The sequence below is a fragment of the Apteryx mantelli genome, chromosome 1 (genome assembly GCF_036417845.1).
Source record: "Apteryx mantelli isolate bAptMan1 chromosome 1, bAptMan1.hap1, whole genome shotgun sequence".
Lineage (NCBI taxonomy): Eukaryota > Metazoa > Chordata > Aves > Apterygiformes > Apterygidae > Apteryx > Apteryx mantelli.
Genome location: NC_089978.1, coordinates 197,145,501 through 197,163,727, shown reverse-complemented (window position 1 = coordinate 197,163,727; position 18,227 = coordinate 197,145,501). Strand labels below are relative to the sequence as shown.

Below are 18,227 nucleotides of genomic sequence, written 5' to 3'. Positions count from 1 at the left end.
AATCTGGGATACAGAGTAGCTGGCAGATCTTCTCCATCAGTCCCTAGATGTTACAGCAAACTGGGAGAAACCAAGGCTACACGGACTCTTAGGACAATTGGAACTGCTCAAATTTCAACATCTGCTTCTGTTTTTTCCATAAGCTGCAGATGGAGCCCAAGATTTTCCCTGGTGAGGAAGGTTCAATGGGTCTTTCCTGGACAGATTTAATGAACAAAAGGCCTGTAATTTTGAATATTCTGACAGTTCTTCATTTTTGTTATTTTTAGTGTAGAAGATGCTGGTATTACAGTTATCAGCGAAATGGGTTTGGATCCTGGTCTTGACCATATGTTGGCGATGGAATGTATTGACAAGGCAAAAGAAGTTGGTGCTACGGTAAGGCTGACAGCTGGTAAGTAGTTCTGCCAAGATTTTTGTAGTAAAGTTGTTCCTTTAACAGCAACCTGTTCATGGACATGTCAGAGGTGTTTTGGATTCTGGACACCTTGTGTTTTCTGATGTTTGGAATTGTGTGCCAACTAATCCAGTTGGTAAGAGCCCATCAAATAACATGACTTTGCCCCAATGTAAGTTTTGGTTTCTTCTCCTTTATGTACAGTCCCTGAAATCTGTCAGATTGACACCATTGCTCAGTGAAGTTCTTTTGGGTTCCCCTGTCCACCTGCAGATCTTCTGTCTGATTTGGCCCTTAGGGGAATAATATCAACAAAAAATTTAAAAACTAAGGGGAGCCCTGCAGGGTGACTCTGTACTGCTTCCATCCTGTGGCTGCCTTCTGTTCCTTGTTTCTTTTCTGTGGACAAATCTGACTTGGCTTTTGAACACTTGCAGATTGTATCCTACACTTCTTTCTGTGGTGGTCTGCCAGCTCCGGAGCACTCTGACAATCCTCTGAGATACAAGTTCAGCTGGAGCCCACAAGGAGTGTTGCTGAATACAGTCCAGTCTGCCACATATTTAAAAAATGGAGAGGTGAAGTACTCCTAACATTTCTATTTAAAGACAGGCAAAGAAGGTGGTGCTGGGCTAAGGAGGTATAAGGTAATGTGTTTACTTTTAAGCCAGTGACAATCAATTGCCTAAGTGAGTTGCATACATCACTTATTCCCATGTTTGGAGTGTTATGGTGCCTGACTGCTGCCGGGTTAATTCTTCCTATATGGAATGTGATGTCAAGTAGGGAGCATGTGCCTATACACTAAGGCATTGGACTGAGATTTGTGTTCTGGGTTGGGTTTCCATCCCTGTCATATATTGCTTTTGCCACTTATTCACTCTGTCTTTGTGTCAGGTAAACAAGGGTGAGAGTGCATCCTTCTGCTTGCTTTTCTGTCTAGTCAGATTTGTAAACCAAATTGCATCATTCTGTACTTGCACAGTGTTTAGCAGAATTCCTAATTTCCTTTTACTTTGGTACAATCTCTAATACCAATAATAAGTTAATAGATGTCACTAAGTAGGCTTTGAAAGGTGGTTTATATAAGTTCTGCTTTGCTGTTCTTGCAGGAGTCTTTAGAATAGATTTAACCCAGCAAATGTCATTACATCCATTTTATGGAAAGATTTAAACTGTGATTTGTGTAAAGCTATTGCAAGCCATTATCAAATTTCTGCTTTCCAGTCCTATCTGTTTGATCACTCCCACTTGCTCAGAGTAGTTACTGAGGAGGGGCTCTTCAAATGTCAAGGAGACTGCCTTGTTTAACCACCCTAAAGTTTGGTTGATTATCTAAACCTTTTGATTTGCAAAACTGAGAAATCTTTTGAAAGATGCTTTATCATGACATTCTGGTGCTGTAGTGTTCTTGCTTCACTGAGAAAGGAGGAGAGGTTCAGGGACTGTGAATTAGATCTTTATTTAAAAAAAAAACACATCACTATAAGTTTCAGATGAAAAGGTCTCTTAGGAGAATATGGGAATGTTTCTTATTTAATTCTGACCTGGATCACCCATTGCTGGGAAGAATTAGATCATACATGTGAATGACTCATTATGAGAACACTATGTGAGCTTGTCAATAAATGGTGGAGCTTTTTCTCCCCGCGCCTAAATCCTTACTTGTCTTTGATTGTTGTGCAGGATTCTTCCACACTTGTGTCTTGCCTGACAAGCACAGTAAGATCGTACAGCATTGCTGCATGGTTGCTTTAGTCTGCCTTCTAGAAGGAAACCTTGTCCCTTTGCTCAGAAGCCACAAAATGAGTTTATGTTGATGCTGCATGGCAGAACTATGCATCAGCTGCTTGAAGGAAGCAGGGTTCAAGGCTTTAGTCAGTAGTGATAATAGAACTAGTCAACCTTATTTTTGTTTCCTGTCAACAGTATTCTTTCCATGCTTTGTAACTGCAAGTAAAGATATAGATGGGCAGCAATTTTGTACTGGTGTGATATCAATTGATTTATTTTAATCTTACAAAAAGGGAAAATTCTCTTTACATTTGTCTCCTCCTCCAAAAAAGAAGAAAAAAAATTGCTCATAAAAGCAAGGAGCCTATGGGCGGAATATCCCCTCAAACTGGTGTAGTTTGGAGAGTCACTCCAAAATTACACTAATATAAGTGAAATGGGAGCCTGCAGCCTTCATATGAGTGCAGCAGGAATGAATACGGTGTATGAGAAGGAAGTGGTTTGTTTTAGCCCTTTGGTTAGTAAATGGTTGACATGGTTCATGCTCCTTCATCACACGATATGCTTAAATGCTTGTACAACTGCTTTATTTAGGTTAGTCCTTTGCTTGCCCCAGAAGCACACTTTGTATTTGCTATTGTAGAAGTAAATTAAATTACAGCGCATTGAAATAATATTTGTGTTCTTTCACAAAATTCAGATTGTCAAAATTCCAGCTGGAGGAGCGTTACTTGATTCTGTTACTTCAATGGATTTTTTCCCAGGATTAAATCTGGAAGGTTTTCCTAATAGAGACAGTACAAAATATGCTGAGCCATATGGTATTCAGACAGCTCACACTTTGTTAAGAGGCACCTTAAGATACAAAGTAAGTTTATTTTTATTTTCCTCAAGAAATGAGTATTGTCATTGCTCTAAAAACGTGCATTTAAAATTCAGCCTTTTATGGCTTTGTATTTGCTATTTAGGAGCTCTCTCCACTGTCTCAGTTGAGAGAGAATTGTGATGTAGCTTTACTTTGTGTATTTAACAGCTGTTATTGCAAAGCAGAAAGAATAATTTTGGCAGTTTAGGTAAGCTGATCAGTTAGCTTGCAGAGTCTTTTTTCCCCTCTGGCTCTGTGTTTGGTGACAGATCAATAGAAGACAAAAATTTGACAGGTTTGTGTGAGGCAATAAGTTTTGATAGTAGGTATTTTTAAGAATTGATCCAGTCTCTTAAAGTTGATACAAAATTGAATTTATAATTCATTACTTATGTTCTTACAGAAAGCATAATGTAAAAATCTAACAGAAAATTGTGTTTTTCCATGAAACTGAAAGAGCTTTTCATTAAGTAACTGGAAATCTTGAATTTCAGCAGCTTTAAAATTTTGGTCAGTCAAGTAAAATGTTAAGGTGAATGTGTTTTCCTTATAGCAGATAGGCTTTTTGCCTTCCATTTGTTAGCCGCATAAAACAAAATCAAAATTGTATTTTCGTTTCTGTTTTCCCTTTTGGACTTCTTTTTTATTGTTATTTTGCTGGTCAGTATACACTAACAGGGAATAAGTCTTCTAAAAACATATTGAAAACTTGAAACAGCTTTTATGGATGTCTTGATATGTCTGTTAAATGTTTATGTTAAGGTTTAAGTTATTGTTGTTGTTATTGTATTGTTGTTAAGTTATTGTTGTTTTGTACATGACATGAGGAAAGATGTATTTGTCTTTTCCCCCTTAATTGCTCTGTTGCAATGCAACAGGATTTTTCCTTTTCTGGTGGGGGGAGGAAGGGAGGCTTGCTTAACAAAAGAAGATGGAAGGCAGATGTGGGGGAATAAGGGTTACAAATTGCAATAGCTCTCTTTTTGTCAGTCTAGATACAATCTCTTGTTCAGAAGCTCTAAAAAATATGTGGAAGGGATCTATCTCGTCATGAAGTCTTAATATGACAGTATCTACTCTTCTATTTGGTGCCTGGTAAAATTTTCTTCTTTTGTATAAGTGTTAGCAGGAGGAAAAAAAAATGGCAGAGTGGCATGAAAAGGTGTTACCAGCTGTGCTGCAAGAGAGATGTTTCTGTGGATACCGCTGTTTTCTTAACCCAAAAAGCAGGTCCGCCACTTGGGGTTGGCCTGATGTCGGCAAGGTTGTGCGGATGAGCTCGCCATGCCGCTACCTGTGTGGTACGTGCAGGCTGAATGTGGTGCCGAGCAGGGCAGAAGTCAACGTCGACCCTCTGCACACATGGCTCTGTTGCTGAGCAGAGAGCAGTCCATTCAGTGTGGGTGCTCCCATCTCTCCCGAGTGCCTTTTATAGACTGAGTTCATACAGCTAATGGAGTCAATTTAAAAAGAGGTGTCACAGAAGGATGTGACTGCATATCCATCTGAGCTAATAACCCAGTGCTGGTGGAGGTGGCTTCTAGGTATAATTGGCCCTCTCCAAGTGTCCTTTATTTCCACCATCCTATTCTTTACTGTGTTTCTAGTCACTTGCATGTGAGTGTTTTCAGGTATACAGCAGCCTTGTGGGAGTGCCCTTGTTGCTGCTAATGAGAAACAAACAAAAATGAACAGAAACCAGCTGAGACTTTTATCGTGCAGCCTATTGTCCCTGTCAGTGCTTCTTAAATAGTGTTTCACTTCTATCATGGTTGTGTCTCTGCTATTCCCGAAGAAAAAGATACCAACACATGTGATTCTAGGAATTCTGATCTTGCAATTAGTTTTTCTGACGTCAGTACAGTTATGCTGATGTAAAACTGGGGTGAGCTGAGTCCAGACTTGGGCCCTCAGGCTTCAGTAGTTTGTTTATGGGCCAGCTGGCTGATACAACCCTGTCTGTAATGACGTGCTTTAGCCTGGACTAGCGCTGGTCAGCTTGGCCCTTTGATCTTGTCAACCAGTGATGCTTGCAGTGGAAGTATTGATGGCAGAATAATAATAAATCATTAAACATGGTATTGGAAAAAAAGTATGGGGTGGTGGAGGGGCTGGAGAAGGTACCAATCTGAGGCAATAACCCTGTTGGCATCATGTTATTGTGGCTGTCTTCCCATGAGAATAACAGTTAACACTACCATGGTTGTGTCCACCACCACACTCAAACCAAGGAGAAAGATCTACCTCAGTTTCAAGTAACTATGTTTTTTAACCATGTTATGCTTTTATTTCAGGGATATTCTAAAACTATGGGAGGCTTTGTAAAACTAGGATTAATTAACCCAGATCCTTATCCTTTGTTAAGCTCAACCACACCACCTCTAACCTGGGTGAGTATAAGATTTATTTTGATCATCTGCTTTTCTGTATTTTAGTATTTTTTCATATTGCTAGGCTTGGGTGTGCTAAGCGATGGAATTGTACTGCATCCTGGGCTTCTCTGCTTTTCTTGCCTAAAGAAGCTGAATTGGACATTAGGAAAAACTTCTTCACTAGGGAGGTAGTGTAGTCAGGAACAGATTACCCAGAGCAACTGTGGAATCAGTGGAGGCTTTCAGGACTCAGCTAGATGAAGCTATGTCTGTCTTGACTGAGTGCTGGCAACAGTCCTGCTTCAAGCAGGGCGTGGGGTAGATGAACTTCAGAGGTCCCTTCCAACATTTTTATGAATTGTCTTAAATTTTCTGCTAGTCAGAATCTAGACCTTGGTGCTGTGAGTTTGCAGCATCCATATTGGTATTGGCCCATGACCTTCACTGTAAAAGTATTTGTTAGAGCATCAAGAAGTAAGAAATCATGCCTCAATGAGTGCATGAAAATCTTTTTTTCTATTAAAACTCCGTGCAAACATTTTCTTGTCTTCTGTTATCCTGCTCTGCTGTCTTGCTTACAGATGTCTCACTTCATCTTAATCCCATTAGTTCCACAAAATCTTTGTTGTCTCTTAGGTTGCTTTTTCAGAGATAGTTTCCACTGACTTTGCAAGTGTTCATCTGGGCACACTAACAGGTTCAGGCAAATTGTGTCATTTTTATGAAATGTCAGATGTGTCAGCTAGGGAAGTAGTCCAAAGTGTGTTCTTCCCTTATGTTTTGGGTTACCTGTGAGTGATGCTTTGTGAAAGAATGATGGAGACAGTCACAGTGATCTTCTAAGTGCAGTTAGAGAATAAAACTGACTTTTAACTCTTTCGCAATCCTGACATTAGTCACTTTCTTTTCTTTTTCTTTTAAAAAGACATTTAGAAGGAGTAAATAGGGGTTTTAATCACTTTCCATTGTTGGGGAAGCTCATGCTCTCCATGAAAAATTTTAATTTTGGATTTCCTTTGCCTTTGTTTTGTCAAAGCTAAATACTCCTAGAGCTTTGTTTATGATATGTGTGGGCTTCACAAATAATTTAATTTCACCAGAGAGCATAGTTATTAGAAAAGAGTGATAACTTGAGGCAGCCAAGCTATGACTCCTATAACGTGCTGCTGCAGCATTTGACAATCAACATCGCTGTTGTCTCTATAGGCAGAGCAGGAAACTTCATTTTACAGTATGAGGTAGAGATCTGCATTTACAAAGAACTTATTACTTGTCAGGTCTCTGTTTTCCTCTTTCTTGTGAGAAATTCTTCTTGCATTTTGCAAGCCCTTGAGAGACTGACTTTGTTTACTACTCAGGCAAATGCACAAAATTGAAATCGGTCTTCTATTTCCTTCTTTGTGCCTTTACCAGCATTTATCTGGAAAAAGATACCAGGTTTATGCTGTGTGATGGTCTGAAGGGAACATAGTATTTTTCTGATGATGCCATTATTTCAAGTAAAGAATATCTTGAGTATTCTCAAAACCAGAGACTACGCAAGGCGAAGAGGCCCAGTCTTGCTTGTCTCTGACTAACTGAGAGGGCTGCTTATCTTCCCAAACTCCAGGGAGCTTTTGGGTTGATGTTTGGGCTGACATTTCAGCAATGTGTCTGTTTCAGTAACTGCAAAACAGGTCACCCACATCATAGAATAGGTTAGGAATGACAACTCTTTTTCTTTTTTTGAGCTTTTTGTCCACTTTCAGTTTTAGGTTTGGTATCTTCAAGTTTTCTTTGCAAAGATGATTAGAATTTCCTGTCATTCTAGCCACACTAAACAAGGATATAGTGTAACATAATCTGTGGAAATAACTCTGAACTCATTAGTTTCACTGAAAAGCTTGTTTCAGCAATGTTGTTACATCATGGTACTTTACTTTTATTTCCTTTGCCTTTTATTTTTAGTTTTCCTGTAAGTCACCTAGCCTGAGGACCTGAGCTTCTGAACTGGCTCTGCAGTTCTTGTTTGCTTCATTTCTTGTTAATACCTCCTTTTATTACTTGTCTTGATGTGAACGAAGCAAGCAATAATTAGCATTTTCTTAGCATACAATGCCCTTCAGATATGCACAAAAATCTTCAGAAAGCATTTTGGTAATACTCTCAGGATTGCCACAGCCTTGTTCATCTCATCTGTCTGTTTCCTTCCTATTGAAATGGGCTTCCTCCACTTCTAGACTGATAGATAATCTTAGGTTCTTGACTCACTGGCTGTCTCCAAGTGGCTTCTCTTTCACCCTAACTTCCTCCCAGTGTTCCCTGTTTATGCAGATTTCTATGTCCCTTTTTCTCTTAGAGAAAAAGGAATACAACTAAAAAGTAGGAGGAAGCAGCTGAGGGGTGGGAACAAAGTGCTTTAGGAAAAGATCACCCCCATTCTCCTTTGCTGTGATTAAATATCCCAGTCAAGCTCATTTTCCCCATACATGTAGGCTGTCTTCTCAGAAATCCTGGAAATTAACTGAGCTTAGTGGAGCAGTGGGTTCTGGAAACCTTGACTGAAAAGGAGTGGGAAGAGATATCAAGCCTTCAGCTATAACCAGCTCTTCAAACTTTTTTTTTTCTTTTAATACAGAAAGAGCTCATGTGCAAACTGGTTGGAGTCAAGCCTTCTGCTGAGTACAGTACTCTTAAAGAAGCAGTATTTAGCAAACTGGGAAAGGACAAAAGTCAGCTGGAGGTGGTGGAATGGTATGATGTGTCACTGTTTTTTAAAGTAAAAAAAAAGTTTGCAGTCTTACTTAGTTTGGTCCATGTTAAAACTGTTAAACTATTACGCTGAGCAACCTAGGGAAAATACAGAGCTGAAGACTAAGCTGTTGATACACATTGGTACCAGTCTGTCTCATTTCTTCTGCCAGGTTAGGATTACTGGGAGATGAACCAGTTCCAGCAGCAGATTCCATTGTGGGGTCACTTGCAAAGCACATGGAGATGAGGCTGCCATTTGGTATGTGAGAAATTCTGCTCCATTTCATAATTTTGACTGGAATAAACCAGTATATCCTACCAACCTTAATTTTGTTAGTGTGTGCACATTATGTTTCTTAAAGCCTTATGATTATGTTCTCCATTCCCCTTATTTATCCTTTAATTTCCCTGTTACAATTTTTGTTTCACCTTCATATTTTATACATCTTTATAGCCTTTATCTCCACTGTAAGTCAGTTCCCTGATGTATGTGATGTATATGCATAGTGCCTTGCTCATCAGAAACCTCTTCTTGGTATGATTAGAATACAAGTAATGAATATGTCCTTTTCTTTTAGGCACTGGAGAGAGAGATATGATTGTTATGAGAAATGAAATAGGTCTCAGGCATCCTTCTGGTCATCTGGAAGACAAATTCATCAATCTGGTTGTCTATGGTGATAACAATGGATACTCTGCGATGGCTAAAACAGTAGGATACCCCACTGCTATTGCTGCTAAGATGGTTCTAGATGGTAAGTGACTGTTCAGCCTTCAGTTAATATAGTCATATCTTTACCTCAGTAACAGTATTTAATCCCTTCTGTATCTACCTGCCTGTAGAAAGTGAGAAAGTGGATGTCTAGTGTTCCTAAAGTGTTTGGAATTTTTTTTCAAATTTATCAAACTTTTCCTGTCTCCTTTACAGAAGTGTTTAATCTCCATGTTTGGGTATGAATATTTCAGTCACTCTTCTTAATTTACTTCTTAATCTATAGAGATTTCTATTCAGTTAGACTTAAGTGTTTCAGTGGTATACAGAGGACCTTTGGCATGGTAAGTTACACTTCTGTTTCTCTCAGGAGGTCAAACTCACAGTGAAGCAAGCTAAAATATACCAGTGCTGAATAAGCTAGCCGTTTCCACTGCTACTTTCCAGATTGGTTATGCTTGGGGCATACTACCTGATCATGTTGTGTATATATAAAGAAGCACACTCTGCCTGGTCATCACCAAGTTTAAGGACAATAGTGTGGTTTCCCTTCTCTTGGTCTTAACCTTTGAATCTTCATTCCTCTCCTAGCTAATTGAAATGAGCAAAAACTGTATTTTGATTTTTCTGTACTTGCTATTTTGTTTAAAAATAACTTTTTAAGTTCTCATGCTCTTCATCAAACCATGGAATTTCACAGATCTATGAATCAGATTCAAACTATATATGAGATTATGTATGTCAAACTTTTTTCCTTATTTTTGTGATATAGTACTGACGCTATGTGAAAGCAAATATAAAACCTGAGTCACTAAAACTGCATATTACACTATAACTGCAAATTGGTATTTGCACTTAATACTGTTTTTTTTTTTCTATCTTTATTTCAGGTGAAATAAGTGCCAAGGGCATGGTTATACCCTTGACGAAGAATATTTATGGACCAATACTTGAACGTGTTAGGGCAGAAGGCATTGTATATAGTACTCATAGCATTATCAAGCAATAACTGGAAGCAATGGATTGAATTTGCTTTTGGTTTTGTTTGCTTTTTTTGCCCCCTTTCAAGAATCTCAGTTTGAACAGTTAAAGACAGCATCTGCTGTTTCAGACACAAATGATGCCTTCTATAAAACCAATTGCCTGACTTTAATATAGTAACTAATAAATAACACATAAATGGTGGTATTTTCCCTTCAAAACTGGGACTTCGATTATTTCAGCTGGCTGGCACTGCTGATTTTGGACCTATCAGACAGTGGCCAAAGACTTTTGCTGTCCCTAAAGCCTTTGACTGTCATACTGTCATGTACGTGTTTTAATATCAATCTGATCTTTCCTGATAAGAACATATCTTGGGAGGATTTTTTAATTGATAGAGCTTATCCTCTAAGCATATAGGGTTATTGTCAAGACAAAATTCAGCTGAAAGGGAAAAACAGTGAATTCTGTTGTGAGGGAAAAGCCTGATTAATGAATTCCATTGATTAAGTTTGATTGTTCATGTGGCATACAGAATTTGTTAAAAAAATAGAGACAAAAGTGCTAATTTAAATCTTGTTGTCCCATTCACTTTAACAGTATTTGTGGACAGTATCTGTGAACTTGTGAATATCTTCCCAATATGCAAGAAATAATTTAGAAATTCTGCACAACTAGCAAATAAGAACCTGTTAAATCTTTAAAATGTTCAGTTGTTAATATTTGAAACCTAGATCTTAATATTTGTGGAATACATCTCTTATGAATGTAAACTTAAAAATAATTGGAGGAGGGAAGAAGTTTAAAACAACAACAAAAAACATAAATACCCTTCACATTACATAGTGAAAGCTGGTTGCAATATCTTGAAATAACTACTATTACATGTTGTTCTTTGCTGTTAGAGAGCACATTAGCATTTAACTCTGCAGCTAGGAAGGGCATTCTTGAATACAACGTAGTTAATATGCTTAGAAGCCCCTCCAAATAATGTTTACTCTTTCAACTTACACTGTTTGCCTAGTCCAGGTCAAGTACTGGTACAAAGGGAATAGACTGTGTAGTATAAACAGCTTTGAAATGCAATAGGCTGAGAGGCTTAAATCATTGCTTTTTGAGTTAGCTTCTGTCCTTTTTCTGTCATGCTTTTGAATTGTTGATTTGGGAGCCTATATATCCTGCTCAATGCAATACCACTCTAGACTGATGGGAGTTAGCATCAAATGAGCTGGGATGCTGGCAAAGTGCTGTGCTGCACAGCTGCACCAGCCTGAGTCTAGCAGCAGTTTTGCTGCATCAGGCCAGTGTTGAACTTGGCAGAGCTGATTAGCCTGAGTGCTGTACCCCTCTGACAAAACAGCAGTTGCTTCCTTCCAGTTTAGTACGGCTTCTCTGGCTTTAGCTCAGGGATTTCTACCCTACTTTGCAGTGCAAGCATGACCTAGACTTCCACCAGGTAGGTCTGCAAGGCACAGTGCTTTGTTCAGATACCGGTTGCTCTTGCATTTGACCTGTGCAAACTGTCTGGAGCTCCCCTTCTCTAAAGCTGATCACTGATTCTGGAAGCTGCTTTCAACTTTGCTCACAAACATGCTTTGCTGATAAGCGCACAGCCTTTTACCTTCTGAAGAGCACACTACTATTTCCACAGTCGCGAGAGACTGGAATTCCTGGTATTCTTCTGCCCAGTAGGAAAAGCAGCCATAACAATAGCTGAAGTTTTGATCTCCAGTCTCCTTACTCAGGATTTGGGTTTGCTTTGTGCAGTACTATGTAATGAAATAGCAGCTGCAACAAAGATGGTGAAAGAAGAGGAAGTGAAAGGAAAAGACTCAAAGGCAGAGTATAATGTCAAAGAGGAGGGCTTTTTACACCAAAGAACTGAATGTTTTTGTGCTGTCAAATCTTGGTTCTGTTACAGCGGCCATGCCTGTTCTGAGTAGGGAATGAAATCCTGGCTCTACTAAGTTGTTCTGTTTCCCACTGACGCTACAGGCTGTTGATCTGTTCTTGGCTTGTAGGCATATCTATGGAAGGATGGAGTTGGGAAGGCACGTTCCACTCCCTGCTGCCTTCTCCTTCCCTCTGCTAGATTAAAGGCCTACATATAAGGGTTAAAATTAGCCTGGGATCTACTAGTCCCTTCCAGTCCGAGGCTTAGTGAGACCAGGTTTTCGCTCAAGAATGCTGTTCCGTCTTGTACTCCACAAATACACACACAGCTGTGGAGTTCTGTGTCTGTGTATACGCACCTTGCCTGCTTCTCTGCCCAGGAAAAATGGTATGCAAACAATATCGGCTTTTTTTTTTTTTTTTTTTAGTCTGTAACGATACTGGAGCATAAAAGCAATGAGCACTACAGTGTGTTTTGTTCAAGAAACACGGCTACGAATTTTGAAAATTTTGTATCAGAATATATTTCTGTTTCCCAGTGCAATGCTGCTTTTGGTTTTCTAGGTTTAGACTTAAATAAATTTATTGCTCAGCTTTTGTATGAAAATTAGAATTCTCAGTGCTCTTTGCATATTATTGGAAAGATAATTGAATCTTATACATAAGATTGATTGCAAAATAAATCCAAAGACCTATGTTTTCATTGTCATGTCATCTTTATAGCCTGATAAGATGTATATGAATGAGATCTGTTTGTTTTATGTAGATGGTTATATTGAAAGGGTGTCTACACATGGAATGGACTCACTGGACTTTGCTGTGTACGTGAAATATCTTTTCATACTTCTTGCCAGACTCACAAGAGAAGTCTCTTAAAGGATTGTTTGAACATACACATCTAACACTATATATATTGCTGTATCTAGACAGCTTCTTCTTCAGCTGTAGTCTTAAGGTATGCAGAGGCTTTTTTTAGTGAACGTTTTGTACTTGGGTAGAAGGTCAACTTGTTAAGTGGGAAGCTACAGAACACTAGATGTATAATGTCTATCTGAGCCCTAGGAAGAAATAAATGCTTTGTCTGTCACTGCCTGTCTCAGCTGTAGGGCTTTGCTCTCCCAATGCAAAGTTGAATATTCAACTTGGTTTCTGATGTCACTGCCTGGGATGAAAGGCTCTTAAACTATTTGCTCACATTAGGCTGCAAAGAACAGATTGCTTGTCATTGTGTTTCTCTTATTTCTTCTTTTGGGAATTTGTTCTACTGACTGCTCTCTCTGACAGATAAGATCCCTCTTTCCTTCCGAGTTAAGAAGGTGCATGAGCCAGATGATTAACTCAAACAGCCTCTGTCTTCCTTGCATTGATATTTGACTCTCCTTCAGGCCCCAGATATTCCAGTAGACAAGAATTACATCCTTTATCAAGGACTGGAGCACAGAAATGTAACTGACTGCTAGACAAAAGTAGGAGCTCGTAGCACAGCAGCTGTTTAAGGGGAAAAAATCTGGATCAAGACAGTATGGGGTAAAGTGATGGTGATTAGGCTGGAAATCTAACAAAAGGAGGAAGGAAAAAAAAGAAGTTTAAGAATGACTGTCCAGCAGAATTTATCAAGGCAAATCAGACCATCTCAAATGAAGTGTGACTAATTCTAAGGTCACAAGATATAGCTGTTTCCTGAAATGAAGGAATGAATTCAGTAAGCCAGAAGGTTTCATTTTTTTTCACTCTTGTGCTCTAAAAGTACAAGAACATAATTGAAAAAAGGGGAAACAGGTAGAGGAGATGTGGCCAAATGTGCTGAGAGAGACTTCTCTCCTGTCTTGTCCCTTTAAAAGTACCTTATCTAACAAAGTACAAACCTGTGAAACAGAAATGTATAGTCAAACCTTAACCTTACTGCAGGGAAGTAGTGTAAACTAAGAATGTGACCTTTTCCATGTGCCATCTGCTATGTTTTTCCTTTTGTTCTCCCATCTATCATTCGTAATGCTATATAAGCTTTTTTAATTTAGACACCTGTGACCTTCCCTTTCTTCCTCCATTTGCTTGAGAAACATGACCACAAGGCTGGCAGATATCTTGGCAACCTCAGAGAGTGGCAGTGCTTTACTTACCCCAGTCTTCTGAGGGCTGAGTGGTTGGGTGGTAGCGACCAAGCAGAAATATAAGCAGAGGTGCCCATACAGCCCAGGCAAAAGCTTGTCCAGGCTGACAGCAAAAGATGCTAGAAGAGTGGGAGACAGGAGATGTACCAGGTGTCATTGCACTCATGTTTGATGGAGCATTGCTGGCAAATGCATTCTAGGTGCCTTATCCTCTTGCCCATTACAGAATGTGAAATGCCTGTGGTAATTCCTGGCATGTCACCAATGCGCTATTCCCTCACACGCTAGAGAAAAGGAAACTCTACTAGCCTGTGTTCAGCAAGAGCAAAATAGTTGGTGCTCTCTGAAACGCTGGCTTGCAGCTTGATGGCTGGAGGGACAGCTCTAGGAAGTCCCACCAAGGCCTGAGAGTCCAGCGTGGACCATGCCCAGTGGTAGTGGCATCTGCAGCCCATTGACTATTGCCTTCTCATGGCACAGGGCGCTGTAGTGAGAACGTCATCCAGACCCAAACATGTCCCATGCTGTGATCTTGGCATAGAGATGAATCCCACTGTGAACACTTCTGTCCAGTGGCAAATCCCAAGCCCTGGCACCAGTGACAGGGTACTAAGATGTCTTAGACTTGCTGTAGTAATTTGGACTTCTGTCTAACCCCAATGAGACAACATGACTCATCTTCTCCCCATCTCCAGCTTTGCTTCTTCTTGAGAATGACTGAATAAGAGGAATGAATTTAACCTTGCCAAACTCATGTTGAAGTATTTTCCACAGAAAATTTCAGCCCATCTGGTTTTGCATTATCCTAGATATTACAATGAACCATGCTGGATAACCAGTTTTATAACACATTGATAACTAGTTTAGTGAAATAATTTTCAAAGCTTTTACTAAAGTCTTTAACTAATATGCTGTTGTACTGATAACCATGAATTTATAACTTCTATTCATCATTTCTTGCTGACTTTTGTAAAGCTTTTCCTTAGGTATTAAATCACAATGCCAGTTTCTATATTTTTAAAAAGTTGGTGACTTTACTAAATTAGTTAAGATTTTATGGTTTGTTTATTTTTTAAAACTCTTTCTCTACTTACAGTTTCTTAGGAGGAAGCATATTAATCTTTTTTTTTTTATGGCACACATGACTGTTGCAGCTGTGTTTAAAAGAAAAAAATGCTTAAACTGACATTATTTATTAATAGCCTACTTCTTGTAGGAGATACATAGCATCTTTTCCACACTTGACCCATTTTGGAAAGGCAGGGTATATGTCTTTTGAGTCTGTAGCTTGGATTACAAGAAAAAATTAATTAGAATATGGCCTTTGTCTGAGATGGGAACTGATACGCATTTATTAAAAATCTGTAATCCATCACAGGTTGAAGATTACAGAAGATTTTTCTATGGTTCTTAATTTTTTTTCCAGATCAGAACCAATATGTGTTGGTAAAGAGATTATCCTAAGCACTTATGTTTTAAATAACTTGTCAGCATGCTAAGATGATGAATATGATTACAAACATCTCTGGAAGAAACCTTGAATGACAGCTGATTCCTTGGATTATTATTTTAAAATGTCTGCAAAACAGTTTAGGTTGAAAGGAACAGTTATATCAAGATGGGATTTTAGAAAGGAGGATTCAGGGGTTTTTTTGCTTTTGCTCCATATAGGCTTGAAAAACATGACAAAATATATTGGCCTAAAAGCTACTACAACTATATGCAACTGCAAATATATTAATAGAAGCTGTCAGAAGAAAAACGCATAAAGTTATGTAAGACTAAAAGCCAGTTTTCCTAAAGAAAAGGCTGGAGAAGTAGCAGAGGAGCATTATAGATTCTTATGTTATGTGCTAATACTATGGTGAAGAGCAGATTATGGAATAAGGTTTGGAAATGGCCATAAGATTGAAATTAACCTCTATTTTACATGCAGCTCTAGAGATAAAGAAAGCAAAAAATATTGTGTCTGAGTACATACTATGTTTTTGGAACAAAAGAGAATTAGATAGTGTTTCTGACCTCATTAAACTAAATATTCAAGTTGAAGAGTTTAGTCAATTGAGTACCTAAGAGGAAGTAGCAAGTAATCCCCAGGCCACATGGAAAAAGAATATATTGGCTTGCTCAAAGTGCAGTTTACTGCTTGAATGTTGGGAAGAATCTGTACATATAAGAATGCAAGGTTATAAAAATGTACATATTTTGGGGCAGTGTGGCGGTTCTGTACATTTGTAACTCTTACCACCCCCAAAAAACCACAAATATAACACAAGCTAGTACAAAAAATCTTGATCCCGTTTTTCAAAGATATTTAACTTGGCTAGGGATACATTACAAGTTAGCACAGTGGATGCTTGCACTTAGAAGCCATCTCTCAGTCCCATTCTTCCCGGACTCCAGAATTAGCGAATGTGCAGGTATGACAAGGATCACAGGAAGAAACTTGTAGAACCTAAATAGTGATGTCTCAGCTCAGAAAAGGAGGTTCCTCCATTTCTATCAGAATTACTTAATCAATTGGTTATGGCTCTGAACTGAAGAGGCAGGTATTAAAATTTACAGGCAGATAGCTAGTCCCTGGCCTGAGGTTAAGCTGACTGAACAGATCCTGAGAAACTGCTGGGCATGACATGAGGAAACTGCTGAACAGAACAAGTAAGAGTGAGAAGCTGACAAGTGTTAAAGATATAGCAATGAAAGGAGGCCACATTTCACAGGGGGCTAAGGGGGAGTTATCTGAGAGATCACCAAACTTCACAGATTAATGGAGGGGAGTACTGGCGACCTTTTGGAGGAGAAGAATTTGCAAGGCCAGCAGGAATCTAAGTAATCGTGTCAGAAAAAAACAACTTTGGGTAAAGATGTGACAAAACTGGGACTAGTGAGGAAAAAGTAATGAGGGGCAGGTTGTTTATCCAGGAGGAAACAAGGAAACCAGAGTGGAGAAACAGAGGGATCAATGTGGATAGGGGAAGAATAAACATGGGAAAAGGGAGAGAGGAGGGAGTAAAAGGGCCTGCTCGTGTGTAAGCAGGTGGCTGGTCAGTACCCATGTCTGGCTGTGCCCTGTGCCTGATCACTGCAGTCTTTTCTGCCTTTTTATTAAAACTCTTTTCTGTATGTCTGTCTTCTGTGTGATGAATCCTGTTTCTAATTATTTGCTGTGTGATATCACTCTCTAGTGTGTGTGTGTGTGTGTGTGTGTGTGTGTGTGTGTGCGCGTGTGTGCACGTGCGCACATGTGTGTTTGTTGGTGACAACAGCTATGGGCGCCAGCAACTGGAGAAGGATAATAGGGGATTGTAGGTCTGGAGGCCAGCCCTTGGATACACTGTCCAGGGCCCACTACAGGGCAGGAATCCATGTGTGTGCGCATGCAATGCACTAGCAAACTTCAAGCTGGACTATCTAGCAGGTAGCAGGAGACCCACATCTAGAAATACTCAAGGTCTGAGCTCATGAGAACCCAGGGATCCAGGCACAGATATTAGACAGGGAGTCTGTGCCACTATGCAAGGGACCCATGACTGGTGTGCTTGTGAATCTGGAGTGTGCAGACATGCACATGTGTATGTGTGTTTCACTACTGAACTTCAGTCCTGATCAGCTGGAGAGGAGGAACAGGATCAGGTCACTTGAATTCATGCTTAAATGAGTGCTGTTGGTGGTTATGAGATGCCGGTAAAGGCACTGCTCTGTTTGTGTTGGTCTCTGTGGCCAGCTGTGTGTGTGTGTGCGCGTGCACGTGCGTGCGTGCGTGTGTGTGTGTGTGTGAGAGAGAGAGAGAGAGAGAGAGAGAGAGAGAGAGAGGGATGAATGTGATGGATGTGCCTGTGTGTGCATCTCCCTCTGTGGAATATATGCCCAGCCTGGCTCCTGGCTGGACCTGCAAACAGGAACAGCACCAGCTATATCCATTAGACTGAGATGGAGAAAACCTCCTGAATTCAGCTCTAGTGGACTCGGAAGGTGAAATACCCCAGGTCTCAAAGTCCAATGGGTTTGGCCACTCCATAGCATCCGGGACCACATAGCTATGGTTATAAAGAGAAGTGGTCAAGCGTAAAAGGGAATTCAAGAGCATTAATATGTCGGCACACTTTTATAAGACAAACTTTGCATTAGTTTTGATTATTTCATCTGTATGATTAAAAAAATGGACAAAAGCAGGAACTAAATCCACATGCCATTCTGTCTTCTTCACACTGACTTAGCTTATCAACAATATTAGGATTTTTCAAGTTGTTACTCTTCAGATTCTTCTAGACCTATATTTGTTCACCTTTGTCTGCATTTTATCATTCCACATATCCTCTCAGGGAAGTCCCACACTGTTGAAGGGGACCTACATCCATCTGTTGACACATACTGTGTACTGAGATCCCCCACACTCTTGCCTCAGGGCATTAGTGGCCAAGCTGAAACT

General features: G+C 39.6%; 1 protein-coding gene across 1 annotated transcript in view; it reads left to right on the top strand.

Annotated features, from left to right (window-relative positions):
* The window catches only part of AASS (aminoadipate-semialdehyde synthase), a 33,494-nt gene extending 21,036 nt beyond the window's left edge, over positions 1-12,458 (top strand). The window contains exons 16-23 of the mRNA XM_013956512.2: positions 270-378; positions 835-975; positions 2,832-2,999; positions 5,291-5,386; positions 7,986-8,101; positions 8,272-8,360; positions 8,680-8,856; positions 9,704-12,458. Coding sequence (XP_013811966.1) covers positions 270-378; positions 835-975; positions 2,832-2,999; positions 5,291-5,386; positions 7,986-8,101; positions 8,272-8,360; positions 8,680-8,856; positions 9,704-9,822 — 1,015 coding nt within the window. The 3' untranslated portion in view covers positions 9,823-12,458. The remainder of the gene's footprint in view (positions 1-269; positions 379-834; positions 976-2,831; positions 3,000-5,290; positions 5,387-7,985; positions 8,102-8,271; positions 8,361-8,679; positions 8,857-9,703) is intronic.
* The last annotated feature ends 5,769 nt before the right edge of the window (positions 12,459-18,227 follow it).